Below are 20465 nucleotides of genomic sequence, written 5' to 3' on the forward strand. Positions count from 1 at the left end.
GGACAGAAGTTTAGGGGTAATATGAGGGGGAACTTCTTTACTCAGAGAGCGGTAGCGGTGTGGAATGAGCTTCCAGTGGAAGTGGTGGAGGCAGGTTCATTGGTATCATTTAAAAATAAATTGGATAGGCATATGGATGAGAAGGGAATGGAGGGTTATGGTATGAGTGCAGGCAGGTGGGACTAAGGGGAAAAAAAATTTGTTCGGCACGGACTTGTAGGGCCGAGATGGCCTGTTTCCGTGCTGTAATTGTTATATGGTTATATGGTTTCAAGAGAGAGCTGGATAGGGCTCTTAAAAATAGCAAGAGTCAGGGGATATGGGGAGAAGGCAGGAACGGGGTACTGATTGTGGATGATCAGCCATGATCACATTGAATGGCAGCGCTGGCTCGAAGGGCCGAATGGCCTCTACTCCTGCACCTATTGTCTATTGTCACTATGGGACTTTTGTCATCCCAATGGGACAGTAGGTTTACATACTAGATGGGCCAGGGATAAGGGAGATGCTTAGTTTAGTTTAGTTCAGATACTGCAGTTGTACAGGGTCTTGGTGAGACCACACCTGGAGTATTGCGTACAGTTTTGGTCTCCAAATCTGAGGAAGGACATTATTGCCATAGAGGGAGTACAGAGAAGGTTCACCAGACTGATTCCTGGGATGTCAGGACTGTCTTATGAAGAAAGACTGGATAGACTTGGTTTATACTCTCTAGAATTTAGAAGATTGAGAGGGGATCTTATAGAAACTTACAAAATTCTTAAGGGGTGGACAGGCTAGATGCAGGAAGATTGTTCCCGATGTTGGGGAAGTCCAGGACAAGGGGTCACAGCTTAAGGATAAGGGGGAAATCCTTTAAAACCGAGATGCGAAGAACTTTTTTCACACAGAGAGTGGTGAATCTCTGGAACTCTCTGCCACAGAGGGTAGTTGAGGCCAGTTCATTGGCTATATTTAAGAGGGAGTTAGATGTGGCTAAGGGGATCAGGGGGTATGGAGAGAAGGCAGGTACGGGATACTGAGTTGGATGATCAGCCATGATCATATTGAATGGTGGTGCAGGCTCGAAGGGCCGAATGGCCTCTACTCCCGCAACTAATTTCTATGTTTCTATGTGTTCTTACTGATTGTGGATGATCAGCCATGATCACATTGAATGGCAGCGCTGGCTCGAAGGGCCGAATGGCCTGTTCATGCACCTATTGTCTATTGTCTACTGACACTATGGGACTTTTGTCATCCCAATGGGACAGTAGCTTTACATACTAGATGGGCCAGGGATAAGGGAGATGCTTAAGTTTACTTTAGTTCAGAGATACAGTGCGGGATGTGGGCCATTCGGCCCGACGAGTCCGTGCTGACCCAAGCACGTTAACTCAATCCGACACACACACTGGGGACTACTTTTTAACATTTTTATACCAAGCCAATTAGCTTGTACGTCTTTGGGGTGTGGGTGGCGACTGAAGGTGTCGGAGAAAACTCACACTGACACCCTTGTTAGTGAGCTGGGGAACAAGGTGCACATAGGTGGGACAGGGCCCACTAATGCAGTTACTTGAGAAGGGACAAGGGGTGCCGGGGAACATTGGCGGCTTTAAGACAACCAGTCTCTCTCTTGACGGGGGGAGCGGGGAAGGGAGAAGGGGACAGACGCCAACTCCGGGGGGCGGGAGCATCCTGGCCTCTCCTGTTGCCGGCTCCCGGATGGGCTCGGAGGTGAGGGAGGGAGAGACGACGGTAGAGGAAGAGGGATGTGGACAACAGAGTTGATGTGGACAAGCTTTTCCCTTTAGAGATTTACTAGAATGTTGCCTGGGTTTCAACAACTAAGTTACAGAGAAAGGTTGAATAAGTTAGGTCTTTATTCTCTGGAGCGCAGAAGGTTAAGGGGGGACCTGATAGAGGTCTTTAAAATGATGAGAGGGATAGACAGAGTTGACGTGGACAAGCTTTTCCCTTTGAGAATAGGGAAGATTCAAACAAGAGGACATGACTTCAGAATTAAGGGACAGAAGTTTAGGGGTAATATGAGGGGGAACTTCTTTCCTCAGAGAGTGGTAGCGGTGTGGAATGAGCTCCCAGTGGAAGTGGTGGAGGCAGGTTCGTTGGTATCATTTAAAAATAAATTGGATAGGCATATGGATGAGAAGGGAATGGAGGGTTATGGTATGAGTGCAGGCAGGTGGGACTAAGGGAAAAAAAGTTGTTCGGCACGGACTTGTAGGGCCGAGATGGCCTGTTTCCGTGCTGTAATTGTTATATGGTTATATTTTTGAAAGTTATAGAAACATAGAAAATAGGTGCAGGAGGAGACCATTCGGCCCTTCGAGTCATTGTGCTCATGGTCTGTTTCCGTGCTGTAATTGTTATATGGTTATATGGAGAAGGATGGAAGGAAAGGCCATCAGTATCGGTGTCAGGGGTCACGGAGAGAAGGCACAAGAATAGGTAGTGGATCTGATGGGCCGAACGGCCTGACCCAGCCCCCGCGGCCTATGAACTTACGGAAGGAGAGAGGAGGGGCAGGAGAACAATAAAAAAAAAGACCATCATAGCCGAGAGAGGAAAGGAGAGACGGGGAGGGGAAGTGGAAGGGTCATGGCGGGCGGGAAACAAATAGGAACAGAGGAGAAAAGAAGGAATGAACTGGTCCCAGTGAAGGGAACCAATCCCATCGACCACCACCATTTCCCACCACATAGTCACCCCCTCCAATCACAGCCGGTTGGGCACTTCCGAGTAAAGCACGTTTAAACCGTGATGGAGGTGGAATGGATTTATCACTGATTTCCTTTTTTTTAAATTTAAAAAAAAAGTAAACGTCAGCGGAGGCTGTTCCGGTATCGGACCCATCGATGTCGCGTAACCACTGGTTACCGCTGATCCCCATCGGTTCACCCTCCCCCGCTTCCAATTCACGGGGATGCTTTTCAAGAGAGAGTTAGATTCAGCTCTTAACGGAGTCAGGGGATATGGGGAGAAGGCAGGAACGGGGCACTGATTGGGGATGATCAGCCATGATCACATTGAATGGCGGCTTTGGCTCGAAGGGCCGAATGGCCTCTACTCCTGCGCCTATTGTCACCCATTCCCTCTCTCCAGAGATGCTGCCTGTCCCTGTGAGTTACTCGATCTATTTTTGTTCCTACCCCCAACCTCTGACCCTGGGACAACCCCTCAACCTCGGGCGGCGCGACTCTCGTCAGCAGCGGCCTCTGCAGCCCGTCTGCGTTTTATTATTTTCTGTCTATGTTTTTATGTAGTTTTTGTTATTTTTTTTGTGGGGTGTGTGTGTGTGTGTGGGGGGGTGGGGGGTGGGGGGGATTGGAAACTTTTTGATCTCTTCCCTGTACGGAGATCCGACCTTTTCTCGTCGGGTCTCCGTTGTCGTTGGGGCTGCAACGAGGAGCGGCCTCCAACAGGAGAAGACCGGGGACTCTGGTGCCGACGACTCACCGTCACCGTCGCGGAGCTGGCCGAGTCCGGAGCGGGTGGAGCGGTGGAGGAGCGCTGCTGCTGCTGCTGCTGCGGCCCGACCGGAGATTCGGAGGCTGCAACTGCGGGTCTGGCGGACGGCGGCACCGGGAGCCTGCGGGTCCCTGGAGGGAGACCGCTTTTCAGGGCTCCTGCAACGGCGACTTCTCCCGCCCGAGTTGCGGGGTTGAAGAGCTCCTGGAGCGGGGCCTGACATCATCGCCCCGCGCGGCTTGGAATGGCCGCGGGACTCTGCGAGCGCACGCCGGGGGCTCTAACACCAAGACCCGGTGTGCGACCTCGCACCACCCGGCGTGGCTTTAATGGCCGCGGGACAATCGCCATCGCCAGCCGGGGGCTTTGACTTTGACTCTGACATCGGGAGGGGGGGGGGGGGGGAGTGTGCAGTGGAGAGATAAGTTTTTTTGGCCTTCCATCACAGCGATGTGATGGATGTTTATGTAAATTATGTTGTGTCTTGGGTCTATTTGTTTGTAATGTATGGCTGCAGAAACGGCATTTCGTTTGGACCTGAAGGGGTTCAAATGACAATTAAATTGAATCTTGATCTTTTAATCAATTAAATCTTTTAATTTAATCTTTTGATCAATTAAATTGACTCTTGATCAATTAAATGTATCTTATCTTGTATCTTGTAACCACAGTCCACCTTTTCCCCATCGCCTAAAGAGTCTGGAGGGAGGGGAAGCCATTTTGCTATGCAACGTTCATTCTCCTGGGATCTGGGCACCAACCCAACTTGCCCACTTTGGGAGGTCCAACTGGGGTGGGACGACTGCACCGGGTGCGATGTCGGGCAGCCTCCACTGCGTTTCAATGGTCGTAAGCGTAACACATCAACGTCAGATACAAACCCTGTGTTAATGGAGTGTCGGTAGCAGTGAGAGTGGCGGTCACGTACACCAACCTACCAATTGCATCCTTGAGGTATTTCTGACCGATCAACTTTAAGTACTCTTCGATCGCCTTGGTGGCCAGGGTATTCTCGCGGAATATTAAGTGCTCACGGTCTACAAAGCGGTCGACTTCCGTCATGGCCATGTCCGAGAGGAAGTCCTGGCGGAGAGAAGAGAGACAAAAGGTGGCAGAGGTCAAGTCCATTTACTCGGGCGTTCCCACAAAACTGTACACAATACTCCAGGTGTGGTCTCACCAAGAGATCAAGAGGGTTTATTGTCCCCTCTCACCAAGAGGGTTCTGGACTCCCCCAACATCGGGAACATTTTTCCTGCATCGAGCCTGTCCAACCAATCCTTTAAGAAAAAGGATGGATGACGTTTCGGGTTGGAACTCTTCTTCAGACTGGAGAAGTCTGGAGAAGGGCTCACACCCAAAACGTCACCTATCCATGCCCTCCAGAGATGCTGCTCTGACCCGCTGAGTTACTCCAGCATTTTGTGTCCATCTTCAGTGTGAAAACAGCACCTGCAGTTCCTTCCTGCACATTGGGAACTGGCTTGGTTTATTATCATGTAAACGGAGACACAGCATGCTAACCAGACAGATCTCACAACACACAGTGCAAACAGACCACAGACCAGCACGATACAAAATGCTGGAGTAACTCAGCGGGACAGGCAGCATCTCCGGAGAGAAGGAATGGGTGACGTTTCGGCTCGAGACCCTTCTTAAGTCTGAATCAGACGGCTGTGGAGGCCAAGTCTTGATTAGTTCAGTCTGAAGAAGGGTCCCGACCCGAAATGTCACCCATTCCTTCTCTCCAGAGATGCTGCCTGTCCCGCTGAGTTACTCCAGCATTTTGTGTCTATCTTCGATTTAACACAGCATCTGCAATTCCTTCCTACACACACCAGTGCAACAGGTAACCATATAACCATATAACAATTACAGCACGGAAACAGGCCATCTCGGCCCTACAAGTCCGTGCCGAACAATTTTTTTTCCCCCTTAGTCCCACCTGCCTGCACTCATACCATAACCCTCCATTCCCTTCTCATCCATATGCCTATCCAATTTATTTTTAAATGGTACCAATGAACCTGCCTCCACCACCTTCACTGGAAGCTCATTCCACACCGCTACCACTCTCTGAGTAAAGAAGTTCCCCCTCATATTACCCCTAAACTTCTGTCCCTTAAGGTAGTGCAAAAAGAGAAAGAAAAAGAGTGCGTAATATAGCAGAGAAAGTGAAGATTTTTAAAAAAAAAGTGCAGGGGTGCAAGGAGGTAGGTTGGGAGATCGTGAAAACTTCCTTAGCTTGTGAGAGGTCTTCAAGAGTGTGTTAACAGCGGGGATAGCTGCTGCTGTCGAATCTGGTGGTATAAAGCTTCAGTTTGGTATTCATCAGACGGCAGAGGGGAGGAGAGAGAGAGAGAGAGAGGTGGCGTGAAAATGAGATGGAGTTGACGGTGAGGTGGCCGTCTGTGCGGTGGGACTGGGCTGCGTCCACAACTCTCCGCGATCACACGCGGGCCTTGGTCTAAACACTTTCCAAGTCAAGCACTGATCTATCGCCGATACAATGCTCTCGATGTTGTATCTGCAGGAATTAGCAGGAGTCAGCCATGATAATATTGATCATTGCAAAAGGGAAAGGGGGAGATGCAGCGAGACCTGGGTGTCATGGTACACCAGTCATTGAAGGTAGGCATGCAGGTGCAGCAGGCAGTGAAGAAAGCGAATGGTATGTTGGCTTTCATTGCAAAAGGATTTGAGTATAGGAGCAGGGAGGTTCTACAGCAGTTGTACAGGGTCTTGGTGAGACCACACCTGGAGTATTGCGTGCAGTTTTGGTCTCCAAATCTGAGGAAGGACATTATTGCCATAGAGGGAGTGCAGAGAAGGTTCACCAGACTGATTCCTGGGATGTCAGGACTTTCATATGAAGAAAGACTGGATAGACTTGGTTTATACTCTCTAGAATTTAGGAGATTGAGAGGGGATCTTATAGAAACTTACAAAATTCTTAGGGGGTTGGACAGGCTAGATGCAGGAAGATTGTTCCCGATGTTAGGGAAGTCCAGGACAAGGGGTCACAGCTTAAGGATAAGGGGGAAATCCTTTAAAACCGAGATGAGGAGAACTTTTTTCACACAGAGAGTGGTGAATCTCTGGAACTCTCTGCCACAGAGGGTAGTTGAGGCCACAGTTCATTGGCTATATTTAAGAGGGAGTTAGATGTGGCCCTTGTGGCTAAGGGGATCAGGGGGTATGGAGAGAAGGCAGGTACGGGATACTGAGTTGGATGATCAGCCATGATCATATTGAATGGCGGTGCAGGCTCGAAGGGCCCAATGGCCTACTCCTGCACCTATTGTCTATGTTTATATGTATGTATATGTCACTGGAGATGAGCCGAATTTCCTTAAATCTATCTCATCCACTGTATCCGTTGTTCAAGATGTGGACTCTTATACCTCGGCCAAACCAAACGCAGACTGGGCGATCGTTTCGCCGAACACCTCCGCTCAGCCCGCCTGAACCTACCCGGTTGCCAAACACTTTCATTCTCCCGAAGAAGGGTTTCGACCCGAAACATCGCCTATTCCTTTGCTCCATAGATGCTGCTGCACCCGCTGAATTTCTCCAGCATTTCTGTCTACCTACGATTTTCCAGCATCTGTAGTTCCATATATCCATATAACAATTACAGCACGGAAACAGGCCATCTCGGCCCTACAAGTCCGTGCCGAACAACTTTTTTTTTCCCCTTAGTCCCACCTGCCTGCATTCATACCATAACCCTCCATTCCCTTCTCATCCATATGCCTATCCAATTTATTTTTAAATGATACCAATGAACCTGCCTCCACCACTTCCACTGGAAGCTCATTCCACACCGCTACCACTCTCTGAGTAAAGAAGTTCCCCCTCATATTACCCCTTAAACTTCTGTCCCTTAATTCTGAAGTCATGTCCTCTTGTTTGAATCTTCCCTATTCTCAAAGGGAAAAGCTTGTCCACATGAACTCTGTCTATCCCTCTCATCATTTTAAAGACCTCTATCAGGTCCCCCCTTGACCTTCTGCGCTCCAGAGAATAAAGACCTAACTTATTCAACCTATCTCTGTAACTTAGTTGTTGAAACCCAGGCAACATTCTAGTAAATCTCCTCTGTACTCTCTCTATTTTGTTGACATCCTTCCTATAATTGGGCGACCAAAATTGTACACCATACTCCAGATTTGGTCTCACCAATGCCTTGTACAATTTTAACATTACATCCCAGCTTCTATACTCAATGCTCTGATTTATAAAGGCTAGCATACCAAAAGCTTTCTTTACCACCCTATCTTCCTTCTTAAACCTTCACTCTCCTTCCCATTCCCACATTGACCTTTCTGTCCTGGGCCTCCTCCACTGTCAGAGGGAGACTATGTATTGAATGGGAATCTTATTGAAACAAATAAGATTATTAAGAGATCGGACACTATCCTACAAACCACCAGAGACAATTTACACTTATACCAAGCCAATTGACCTTCAAGCGGCTGGGTTTGTACACACTGGAGTTTAGAAGGATGAGAGGGCATCTTATTGAAACATATAAGATTGTTAAGGGATTGGACACGCTGGAGGCAGGTAACATGTTCCCGATGTTCGGGGAGTCAACAAAATAGAGAGAGTACAGAGGAGATTTACTAGAATGTTGCCTGGGTTTCAGCAACTAAGTTACAGAGAAAGGTTGAACAAGTTAGGTCTTTATTCTTTGGAGCGCAGAAGGTTAAGGGGGGACTTGATAGAGGTTTTAAAAATGATGAGAGGGATAGACAGAGTTGACGTGGAAAAGCCTGTTTCCCTGCTGTAATTGTTATATGGTTATACTGCCCCTCACTGGAACACTGGGGGAGATTCACAGCAGCCATTGAACCCACTGACCTGCAAGGAGCGGGTTCGAACCCGACCACGGGTGCTGTGTGTATGTGTGTGTGTAGTTTGCACGCTCTCCCCGTGACCGCGTGGGTTTTGTCCGGTTTCAAAGACGTGCGGGTTTGTCGGTTAATTGGCTTCTGTCCGTTGTAAATTGTCCCCCCGGTGTGTAGGGTATTGCCAGTGGTCGGGGAGCGCTGGTCGGCACGGACTCGGTGGGCCGAAGGGCCTCTTTACATACTGAATCCCGAGAGTCCAACGCCTAACGTTTTTGTAATGAGTAGGTATGTTACAAAACCTACCTGAATCGTCATTGGGAATCTGCCCTCAGCCATGGCCGCGATTTTGGCGCTGTTTGGAGGGGGCGGGTTTAAAACGCAATTTTTACTAGGCTGTACTAATCGCACATGTTCAGCCTAGTAAATCATTAACGAAAAATCGCTGCAAGACCCGGTCGCAAAAGGTATTATTAGTTTTATAGGCCTCGATAATATAGTTCTAATAGTTTTAAAATTACTCTCTGATTCCGCAACCTCTCGCAGCCCCAGGGTTTTATAAAGCAAACAATTAAAGATATGTACCTTATTTTTACATTAAATGGGGCTTGTATATAACCCTGTATATCAAGTTATCTATAACGAATAGTTCATTTTGGGCTTTTTATATCCCGCAGTATTTTTCTCGGCATTTGAGGGCACTAATCCAGCGCGATGTGAACGTTCTAAACCAGCGCGTTCCACATGAACCCACTAGAAAGCCGATTTAAATGGGCATTTATTTACAGCAATTGAACACTAAATTCCTTCCATTTGGCCTATAAATTAATGTAAATTAGATATAAAAATCATGTTATATTGTGAATTATTTGTGAATAATCTTTGGACACTTAGGCTATTTAAAAATGTTAATCTTTCCTTAAGAAATGGGCGTTTGACTATCCAAGATCACAGCTTTTTTGTAATGTCCATTGAAAATCAATAGGGAACAAGATGCTAATTTCCGAGTATGAAAATGGTCATAACTTTTTTAATACTTGAGATATGAAAGTGAATTTGGTGTCAAATTAAACTTATTGTTATGCTTTATCTGATGGGATAAATTGCAGACTTGATTTTTTAAATCTCAAAATTTTGTAACATTGCTATAATGAGGGAGGAAACCCAGAGCACCAGGAGCCAGGTTACAGGGAGAACATACAAAGTGATTTGGGTGGGAAGGAACTGCAGGTGCTGGTTGAATCTAAAGATAGACACAAAGTGCTGGAGTAACTCAGCGGGACAGGCAGCATCTCTGGAGAGAAGGAATGGGTGACGTTTCGGGTCGAGACCCTTCTTCAGACCACTGTTTCTCTAGCATCAGTTTCCTCCCTCCTTACAAAAACGGTGGGCGGCGCGACTCTCGTCAGCAGCGGCCTCTGCAGCCCGTCCGCATTTTTATTATTTTTGTTTGTCTATGTTTCTATGTAGTTTTTGTTATTTTATGTTGGGGTGTGTGTGTGTGGGTGTGTGGGTGGGGGGGGGTGTGGGTGGGGGTGGGGTGGGAGGGGGGGGGGTAACTTTTAAATCTCTCCTGCACGGGAGATCCGACCTTTTCTTTGTCGGGTCTCCGTTGTCGTTGGGGCTGCAACGAGGAGCGGCCTCCAACAGGAGAAGACCGGGGACTCTGGTGCCGACGACTCACCGTCACCGTCGCGGGGCTGGTCGAGTCCGGAGCGGGTGGAGCGGTGGTGGAGCGCTGCTGCTGCTGCTGCTGCGGCCCGACATCCGGAGATTCGGAGGCTGCAACTGCGGGTCTGGCGGACGGCGGCACCGGGAGCCCGAGGGTCCCTGGAGGGAGACCGCTTTTCAGGGCTCCCGCAACGGCGACTTCTCCCGCCCGAGTTGCGGGGTCGAAGAGCTCCTGGAGCGGTGCCTGACATCACAGCCCCGCGCGGCTTGGAATGGCCGCGGGACTCTGCGAGCGCACGCCGGGGGCTCTAACACAAAGACCCGGTGTGCGACCTCGCACCACCCGGCGTGGCTTTAATGGCCGCGGGACAATCGCCATCGCCAGCCGGGGGCTTTGACTTTGACTCTGACATCGGGGGGGGGGGGGGAGTGCAGTGGAGAGATAAGTTTTTTTGGCCTTCCATCACAGCGATGTGATGGATGTTTATGTAAATTATGTTGTGTCTCGGGTCTATTTGTTTGTAATGTATGGCTGCAGAAACGGCATTTCGTTTGGACCTCAAGGGGTCCAAATGACAATTAAATGTATCTTGTATCTTGTATCTTGTAACCACAGTCCACCTTTTCCCAATCGCCTAAAGAGTCTGGAGAAGGGGGGGGGGGGAAGCCATTTTGTTATGCAACGTTCATTCTCCTGGGATCTGGGCACCAACCCATCTTGCCCACTTTGGGAGGTCCAAATGACAATTAAATTGACCATTGATTGACCAGAGGGGAGGGGGGTAGTGGCTTACCTTTGCCTTTCCCGTGCTCTGCAGGATGTGCACCAGCGCGCAGGCCACCTCCTCCTTGTTCTTGGCGCTGAGCACGGGCTCGAGCACGGCGCACAGCATCTTGTAGTTGTTGGTGACGTACTCGGCAAACTCCTTGTACAGCTCCATGGGGAGGATGTTCATGGTCTGGTAGCGGGACTTGATGCGGATGGTGGGCCCGCTGGTCTTGCCGCGGCTGGAGCTGGGCTGGCTGACCGGGTACCATTGCTCCACAAAATGGCGGCTGGCCACGCTACTGATGGGGATGTTGACCAGGCCCACATAGTTGCTCTTGTCCTTCTTCTTCTTCTTGTCCGTGTCCTTGTACAGGTGGATGCGTACGTTGCGGACAGACGGCAGGTTGTTGAACTCAAAGTGCTCCCCCCAGAACACGTTGTCCGTCTTCACCTTGCTGGTGGTGCGGGCGTACAGCATCTCGTCCAGGCAAAGCTCGCAGTAGTAACGCTTCTTGGGCGGCAGGTCCTTGCCCTCGATGATCCACAGCTTCAATACGTTGTCCACACGCCTGCTGTTGTCCTGCACGCACACACACACGCACACACACACACGCACACACACACACGTCAGCAGGGGGCAGGAGACAGCAGGGGGGAGAATGGGGAGAGGGAGGGAGAGAGGCAAGGAGAAGGGGGGGGAGAGGGGTAGAGGGAGAAGGGGGGAGACAACAGGGGAGAGGGGGAGGGAGAGGGGAGATGGAGGGAGAGGGAGAGAGGCAAGGAGAAGGGGGGGGGAGAGAGAGAGGGGAGGGGACAGGGGAGAGGGGGGGAAGAGGGGGGGAAAGGGGAGAGGGGAAGAGGAGGGGAGGGAGAGAGGCAAGGAGAGGGGGGAGGGGACAGGGGAGAGGGGGGGAGGAAAAGAGAGGGGAAGAGGGAGAGAGGCAAGGAGAAGGGGGGGAGGGGACAGGAGAGGGAGAGGGGGAGAGGACAGGGGAGAGGGGAAGAGGGGGGAGAGGGGGAGGGGAGATGGAGAAGGGAGAGGCAGGAGAAGGGGGGGAGAGGGGGAGGGGACAGGGGAGAGGGAAAGAGGGGGAGGGGGAAGAGGGGGGAGAGGGGGAGGGGGGGAGATGGAGAAGGGAGAGGGCAAGGAGAGGGGGGGAGGGGACAGGGAGAGAGGGGGAGGGGGAGGGGAAGAGGAGAGGGGGAAAGGGAGCGGGAGAGGGGGGAGAGGTAGAGGGGAGAGAGGAGGAGGGGAGAGAGGGGGGAGAGGGTGGGAGAGGGGGGGATTGCAGGGGACAGGCCAGGGAGAGAAAGGATGGAGAGGAGCGGGGGAGGGGACAAGCGGGCAGTGAAGAGGAGTGAGTGAATGGGCAAGGGAGAGAAGGGAGAGGGGAGAGGATGACCAAGGGAGGGGATGGGAGGGAGAGGGAGAGAGGGTAGGGGGCAGGGGGAGAGAGGGAGCGGTGGAGGGTTTACAGAGTTGACGTGGACAAGCTTTTCCCTTTGAGAGTAGGGAAGATTCAAACAAGGGGACATGACTTGAGAATTAAGGGACAGAGGTTTAGGGGTAATATGAGGGGGAACTTCTTTACTCAGAGAGTGGTAGCGGTGTGGAATGAGCTTCCAGTGGAAGTGGTGGAGGCAGGTTCATTGGTATCATTTAAAAATAAATTGGATAGGCATATGGATGAGAAGGGAATGGAGGGTTATGGTATGAGTGCAGGCAGGTGGGACTAAGGGGAAAAAAAAAATTTGTTCGGCATGGACTTGTAGGGCCGAGATGGCCTGTTTCCGTGCTGTAATTGTTATAGGTGGGGTTGCGGGTAATGAAGTAGAGTTTCAAAGTCTACAGAGAGATTTTATGCCAGTTGGAAGAGTGGGGGGCTGAAAGATGGCAGATGGAGTTTAATGCTGATAAGTGTGAGGTGCTACATCTTGGCAGGACAAATCAAAAAAAATAGGACGTAAATCGATGGTAAATGGTAGGGAATTGAAGAATACAGGTGAACAGAGGGATCTGGGAATAACTGTGCAGTGAGAGGGAGAGAGAGGGGAGAGGGGATGGGAGAGAGGGAGAGGGGAGCGGTTTGAGGAGGGTGGGAGGGGAGGGAACGGGGGGCGGTGAGGAGAGGGAGGGTCCGTGTGGCAGCGGAGTGGAGGGGGAGATGTGGGGCGCGTGGGGTCAGACGGGCAGCAGAGGGGGGGGGGGGGGGGGGGAGAGAGAGAGGGGTGGGGGGTGGGTCGGGGTTTTTAGCGGGAAGGACAGGTGGAGGAGGGTCCCATCTACCCAGCGAGTCCGCGCCGACCAGCGATCGTGGCACACTAACACTATCCTACACGCCCTGGGGACAACGTAATCCAATCCTGCACGTCTTTGTGGAGTGCGGGAAGTAACCGGATCACCCGGAGAAAACCCAGGCAGTCACAGGGAGAACGTACACATTCCGTACAGACAGCGCCCGCGGTCGGGACCGAACCATTGTGTCTCTGGGGTTGCGTGAGGCAGGAGCTCTACCCGCTGCGCCACCGTGCTCGGGGAAGGGGTCAGTGGACGGGATGCCCGCACCACCCTGGGGCGGAGCGGGGGCGGAGGACGGGGGGGAGTGGGGTGGAACCAGCGCAACGCTTAACCAATCACCAGCCGTACCTTGTTGGGCTTCACCGCCCGCTGAAGGTTCTCAATCCACTTGTCCCGTTCGGCCCCTGACCGGCAGGCAAAGCATTTGGTTCCAGAGGGCGTGGTCACCTGCCATTGGAAGGAGAATAGGTTCAATCCCAGCCCCGCACCCGAGCGGCAGAACAGCCCAGTGGGCACGATATCAAGTGCGATCCGTTTACTTTAGTTGGAAACATCGACAATAGGTGCATGAGGAGGCCATTCGGCCCTTCGAGCCAGCACCGCCATTCAATATGGTCATAGAAACATAGAAACATAGAAATTAGGTGCAGGAGTAGAGGCCATTCGGCCCTTCGAGCCTGCACCGCCATTCAATATGATCATGGCTGATCATCCAACTCAGTATCCCATACCTGCCTTCTCTCCATACCCCCTGATCCACAAGGGCCACATCTAACTCCCTCTTAAATATAGCCAATGAACTGGCCTCAACTACCCTCTGTGGCAGAGAGTTCCAGAGATTCACCACTCTCTGTGTGAAAAAAGTTCTTCTCATCTCGGTTTTAAAAGATTTCCCCTTTATCCTTAAGCTGTGACCCCTTGTCCTGGACTTCCCTAACATCGGGAACAATCTTCCTGCATCTAGCCTGTCCAACCCCTTAAGAATTTTGTAAGTTTCTATAAGATCCCCTCTCAATCTCCTAAATTCTAGAGAGTATAAACCAAGTCTATCCAGTCTTTCTTCATAAGACAGTCCTGACATCCAGGAATCAGTCTGGTGATCATGGCTGATCATCCACAATCAGTTCCCCGTTCCTGCTTTCTCCCCATATCCCTTGATTCCGTTAGCCCTAAGAGCTGAATCTAACTCTCTCTTGAAAACATCCAGTGAATTGGCCTCCACTGCCTTCTGTGGCAGAGAATTCCACTTAATGATCCTTCTGCAGTTTGGAGATACAGCACAGAAACAGGCCCTTCGGCCCACCTAGTCTGTGCCGACCAGCGATCCCCGCACACTAACACAACCCTACACACACACACAGGGACAATTTACATTTACACCGAGCCAATTAACCTACAAACCTGCACGTCTTTGGAGTGTGGGAGGAAAACTGAAGATCTCGGAGAAAACCAAAGCAGGTCACGGGGAGAACGTGCAAACTCCGTACAGACAGCGCCCGTAGTCGGGATCGAACCCGGGTCTCTGGGCGCTGTGAGGCAGCAACTCTACCGCTGTGCCACCGTGCCTTACTGTTCTAGGCTGCGAAAATATTCCGCCACCTCTCATTTTACTCACAAAACGCAGCACATGTCTAAACATGTGTAAATAGAACATGTTTTTAGCTGCAGATGCTTGGTTTTAAACCGAAGATAGACACAAATAGCTGGAGTAACTCAGCGGGACAGGCAGCATCTCTGGAGAGAAGGAATGGGTGACGTTTCTGGTCGAGACCCTTCTTCAGACGGAGAGCCGGAAACGAGAGATATAGAGGATCATGTAGAGAGATGTAGAACAAATCAATGAACAATATGCAAAAAAGTCACGATTATCGAGGGAAACTGGCCGTTGTTAGCAGAATTAATAAAGATCATAGTCATAGAGTGATACAGTGTGGAAACAGGCCCTTCAGCCCAACTTGCCCACACCGGCCAACATGCCTCATCTACACTAGTCATAGAGTGATACAGTTTGGAAACAGGCCCTTCAGCCCAACTTGCCCACACCGGCCAACAATGTCCCAGCTAGGTTACACAAAAAAGCTGGAGAAACTCAGCGGGTGCAGCAGCATCTATGGAGCGAAGGAAATAGGCAACGTTTCGGGCCGAAACCTTTCTTCAGACTGATCGGGGGCGGGGGTGGGTGGGGACAAGAAAGGGAAAAGGAGGAGTAGCCAGAAGGCTGGGGGATGGGAGGAGACAGCAGGGGGACTGAGGAAGGGGAGGAGACAGCAAGGACTAACAAAATTGGGAGAATTCAATGTTCATGCCCCCGGGACGCAGACTCCCCAAGCGGAATATGAGGTGCTGTTCCTCCAATTTCCGGTGCTGCTCGCTGTGGCCATGGAGGAGACCCAGGACAGAGAGGTCGGAGACGGAGTGGGAGGGGGAGTTGAAGTGCTGAGCCACCGGGAGGTCAGCTTGGTTATTGCGGACCGAGCTAGTCCCACCTGCCTGCGTTTGGTCCATATCCCTCCAAACTAGTCTGTCCAAAGCAAGCGTTGTCTGCGGAGGGCGCTCAGCATCGCCAAGGACTGCTCTCACCCCAACCATGGACTGTTTACCCTCCTACCATCCGGGAGGCGCTACAGGTCTCTCCGTTGCCGAACCAGCAGGTCGAGGAACAGCTTCTTTCCGGCGGCTGTCACTCTACTCAACAACGTACCTCGGTGACTGCCAATCACCACCCCCCCCCCCCCCGGACATTATATTATTTATTCAAATCGTTTATCGTTTGCTATGTTGCTCTTCCAGGGAGATGCTAAATGCATTTCGTTGTCTCTGTACTGTACACTGACAATGACAATTAAATTGAATCTGAATCTGAATCTGAATCTGAAACCTGTCCTATCCATGTACCTGTCTAACTGTTTCTGAAACGTTGGGATAGTCCCAGCCTCAACTACCTCCTCCGGCAGCTTGTTCCATACACCCACCACCCTTTGTGTGAAAAAGTTACCCCTCAGATTCCTATTAAATCTTTCCCCTTCACCTTGAACCCATGTCCTCTGGTCCTCGATTCCCCTACTCTGGGCAAGAGACTCTGCCCCGATCTATTCCTCTCATGATTTTATACACCTCTATAAGATCACCCCTTCATCCTCCTGCGCTACAGGGAATAGAGACCCAGCCTGCTCAACCTCTCCCTGTAGCTCACACCCTCTAGTCCTGGCAACATCCTCGTGAATCTTCTTTGAACCCTTCCAAGCTAGTTCATTTACGACTGCCGTTATTCTGTTACATGACTCATTGATAAAGAACAAACATAATAAAGATAAAAACAGTGAGGGCATCGTAAATAGACCTTGTTTATTGAAAATCTCTTTCCGCATGTTTAAACGCTACCTGTGTGTACAGTTCCGTATCAGATATCGTACACATCTATGCTGTCTCAGCGCGTTCTTTCAAGGATAAGAGTCCGTAAATAAGGCTTTGGTATCATAGAAACATAGACAATAGGTGCAGGAGGAGGCCATTCGGCCCTTCGAGCCTGCACCATTCGCCATTCAATATGATCATGGCTGATCATCCAACTCAGTATCCCGTACCTGCCTTCTCTCCATATCCCCTGATCCCTTTAGCCACAAGGGCCACATCTAACTCCCTCTTAAATATAGCCAATGAACTGTGTGGCCTCAACTACCTTCTGTGGCAGAGAATTCCAGAGATTCACTACTCTCTGTGTGAAAAATGTTTTCCTCATCTCGGTCCTAAAAGATTTCCCCCTTATCCTTAAGCTGTGACCCCTTGTCCTGGACTTCCCCAACATCGGGAACAATCTTCCTGCATCCAGCCTGTCCAACCCCTTAAGAATTTTGTGAGTTTCTATAAGATACCCTCTCAATCTCCTAAATTATAGCGAGTACAAGCCGAGTCTATCCAGTCTTGAACATCGGGAACAATTAAACAAGAGCGCCAATTCTAAAAACGCCTAGAATGAGCATGTGTGAGCTGTCTGTACTTTAGCCAGCGGCTACATGAGATGAGATGCACACACAAAACGCTGGAGTAACTCAGCGGGACAGGCAGCATCTCCGGAGAGAAGGAATGGGTGACGTTTCGGGCCGAGACCCTTCTTCAGACCTTTTGCGTCCTTCTCTCCAGAGATGCTGCTGCCTGTCCCGCTGAGTTACTCCAGCATTTTGTGTCTATCTAAGGTGGCGGTGGAGGCAGATAAGGTAGAGGCTTTTAGATAGCCGGATGTGAGTGTGGGAAATAGAGGCATATATGGCGTTGTGTCCAGCACGGACATTGTGGGCCGAATGGCCTGTTCACAGTCTACGTTAATCACTACTTTCTACATAGGGAACCCCTGCTGGAAACAAACTTTCACTCACTGGCTTGGCTTAGAGATACAGCGCGGAAACAGGCCCTTCTGCCCATCGATTCCGTGCCGACCAGCGATCCCCGCACACTAACACAACCCTACACACACTAGGGACAATTTACATTCACACCAAAAGCCAATTAGCCCACAAACCTGCACGTCTTTGGAGTGTGGGAGGAAACCGAAGATCTCGGAGGAAACCCACGCAGGTCACGGGGAGAACGTGCAAACTCCGTACAGACAGCACCCGTAGTCGGGATTGAACCCGGGTCTCTGGCGCTGTGAGGCAGCAACTCTACCGCTGGGCCACCCAGGGTGTAGTGACTGCAAGCTGCCCTTATACCAGGCAACCTTGCCACTCATTATTATCTAAACGGTGGCCGACTAGGAAAAGGGGAGATGCAGCGAGACCTGGGTGTCATGGTACACCAGTGATTGAAGGTAGGCATGCAGGTGCAGCAGGCAGTGAAGAAAGCGAATGGTATGTTAGCTTTCATTGCAAAAGGATTTGAGTATAGGAGCAGGGAGGTTCTACTGCAGTTGTACAGGGTCTTGGTGAGACCACACCTGGAGTATTGCGTACAGTTTTGGTCTCCAAATCTGAGGAAGGACATTATTGCCATAGAGGGAGTGCAGAGACGGTTCACCAGACTGATTCCTGGGATGTCAGGACTGTCTTATGAAGAAAGAAAGACTGGATAGACTTGGTTTATACTCTCTAGAATTTAGAAGACTGAGAGGGGATCTTATAGAAACTTACAAAATTCTTAAGGGGTTGGACAGGCTAGATGCAGGAAGATTGTTCCCGATGTTGGGGAAGTCCAGGACAAGGGGTCACAGCTTAAGGATAAAACCGAGATGAGAAGAACTTTTTTCACACAGAGAGTGGTGAATCTCTGGAACTCTCTGCCACAGAGGGTAGTTGAGGCCAGTTCAATGGCCTCTACTCCTGCACCTAATTTCTATGTTTCTATGTGGCCCACTGCTGTGGAATCTCTTCCCTTATTTTGAGGGGCTTCTCCACCATACCCTGCCCCCCATGTCCAGCAGCAGAAGGGCCCTAGACTGTGGTCCTCCCCCACCGAGCCTTGGCGTTGGCTGCACTGAGCTTCAGTACGTCCCCCAGCATGTACTCCTGCAGTCTGCAGTGGGCCAGTCGGCAACATTCCCCGACGGACATCTCGCTCCGCTGGGTGGCGAACAACGCTCGGGCAAAGAGCGTCTTTCACCGAGTTGATGACCCTCCAGCAGCATCTTTCATAGAAACATAGAAATTAGGTGCAGGAGTAGAGGCCATTCGGCCCTTCGAGCCTGCACCGCCATTCAATATGATCATGGCTGATCATCCAACTCAGTATCCCGTACCTGCCTTCTCTCCATACCCCCTGATCCCCTTAGCCACAAGGGCCACATCTAACTCCCTCTTAAATATAGCCAATGAACTGTGGCCTCGACTACCCTCTGTGGCAGAGAGTTCCAGAGATTCACCACTCTCTGTGTGAAAAAAGTTCTTCTCATCTCGGTTTTAAAGGATTTCCCCTTTATCCTTAAGCTGTGACCCCTTGTCCTGGACTTCCCTAACATCGGGAACAATCTTCCTGCATCTAGCCTGTCCAACCCCTTAAGAATTTTGTAAGTTTCTATAAGATCCCCTCTCAGTCTCCTAAATTCTAGAGAGTATAAACCAAGTCTATCCAGTCTTTCTTCATAAGACAGTCCTGACATCCCAGGAATCAGTCTGGTGAACCGTCTCTGCACTCCCTCTATGGCAATAATGTCCTTCCTCAGACCAAAACTGTACGCAATACTCCAGGTGTGGTCTCACCAAGACCCTGTACAACTGCAGTAGAACCTCCCTGCTCCTATACTCAAATCCTTTTGCAATGAAAGCTAACATACCATTCGCTTTCTTTACTGCCTGCTGCACCTGCATGCCTACCTTCAATGACTGGTGTACCATGACACCCAGGTCTCGCTGCATCTCCCCCTTTCCCAATCGGCCACCATTTAGATAATAGTCTGCTTTCCTGTTTTTGCCATCAAAAGGGATAATCTCTCTCTCTCTCTCTCTCTCCCTCTGCCTCTCTATTCTCCCCGCATCTCTCTCTCTCCCTCTCCCTCTCTCTATTCTCCCCCCCTCTCCCTCTCCCTCTCTCTCTCCCCCCCTCTCTCTCCCCCCTCTCTCTACAAAACATCTATCTATCTATCTATCTAAGTAGATTGACAATTGGCAGTGTGCGTGCAAGGCTACATATAGCTCTCTGCGGGGGCCGTGAGCTCCCCACATCTCTCCCTCATCCCTCTCCCCCCCCTCTCTCTCACCCCCCCCCCCTCCATCCTCTCTCTCCCCTCCCCTCCCCCCCCCTCTCTCTCTCCCTCTCTCCCTCCCTCTCTCTCCCCCCCTCTCCCTCCCTCTCTCCCCCCCTCTCTCTCCCCCCTCTCTCTCCCCCTCTCTCTACACACATCTATCTATCCAAGTAGATTGACAATTGGCAGTGTGTGTGCAAGGCTCTCTCTCCCTCTCCCCCCATCTCTCCCTCTCCCTCTCCCCCCCTCTCCCTCCCTCTCTCCCCCCCTCTCTACACACATCTATCTATCTAAGTTGATTGACAATTGGCAGTGTGTGTGTGAGCACGGCTACATATAGCTCTGCGTGGGCTGTGAGCTGTCTCCGTGTTGCCGATTAAACGAGTACATGTTGCGATGGATACGAGGCTTGAAGTGCTAATTATGAATTAATTATGACTTCCCCCTGTCCCCCCCCCCCCCCCCCCCACCCCCTTTTAATCTCATTCTAATTCCACAGTTAACAGTGGGGATTTGCAACCCATGTATTATTGAAGGGGATGCATGTGACATTTAGCCCAGATGGCCATCGCAGAACGCAATCACTTTTCATCCATTTCCCTCCGTGTTTGGAGCAGAATGAGGCCATTCGGCCCATCAAGTCTACTCCGCCATTCAATCACGGCTGATCTATCTCTCCCTCCTAACCCCATTCTCCTGCCTTTGCCCCATAACCCCTGACACTCGCACTAA

General features: G+C 50.7%; 1 protein-coding gene across 2 annotated transcripts in view; it reads right to left on the reverse strand.

Annotated features, from left to right (window-relative positions):
• The window catches only part of syngap1a (synaptic Ras GTPase activating protein 1a), a 115064-nt gene that overhangs the window by 85492 nt on the left and 9107 nt on the right, over window positions 1-20465 (reverse strand). The window contains exons 2-4 of one of the 2 annotated variants that reach the window (XM_055630259.1): window positions 13412-13510; window positions 10790-11344; window positions 4353-4554 (exon numbers count right to left, since the gene is read on the reverse strand). In XM_055630259.1, coding sequence (XP_055486234.1) covers window positions 4353-4554; window positions 10790-11344; window positions 13412-13510 — 856 coding nt within the window. The remainder of the gene's footprint in view (window positions 1-4352; window positions 4555-10789; window positions 11345-13411; window positions 13511-20465) is intronic. The other variant, XM_055630260.1, reaches the window with a different exon arrangement.

This window comes from Leucoraja erinacea, unplaced genomic scaffold (assembly GCF_028641065.1).
Source record: "Leucoraja erinacea ecotype New England unplaced genomic scaffold, Leri_hhj_1 Leri_294S, whole genome shotgun sequence".
Lineage (NCBI taxonomy): Eukaryota > Metazoa > Chordata > Chondrichthyes > Rajiformes > Rajidae > Leucoraja > Leucoraja erinaceus.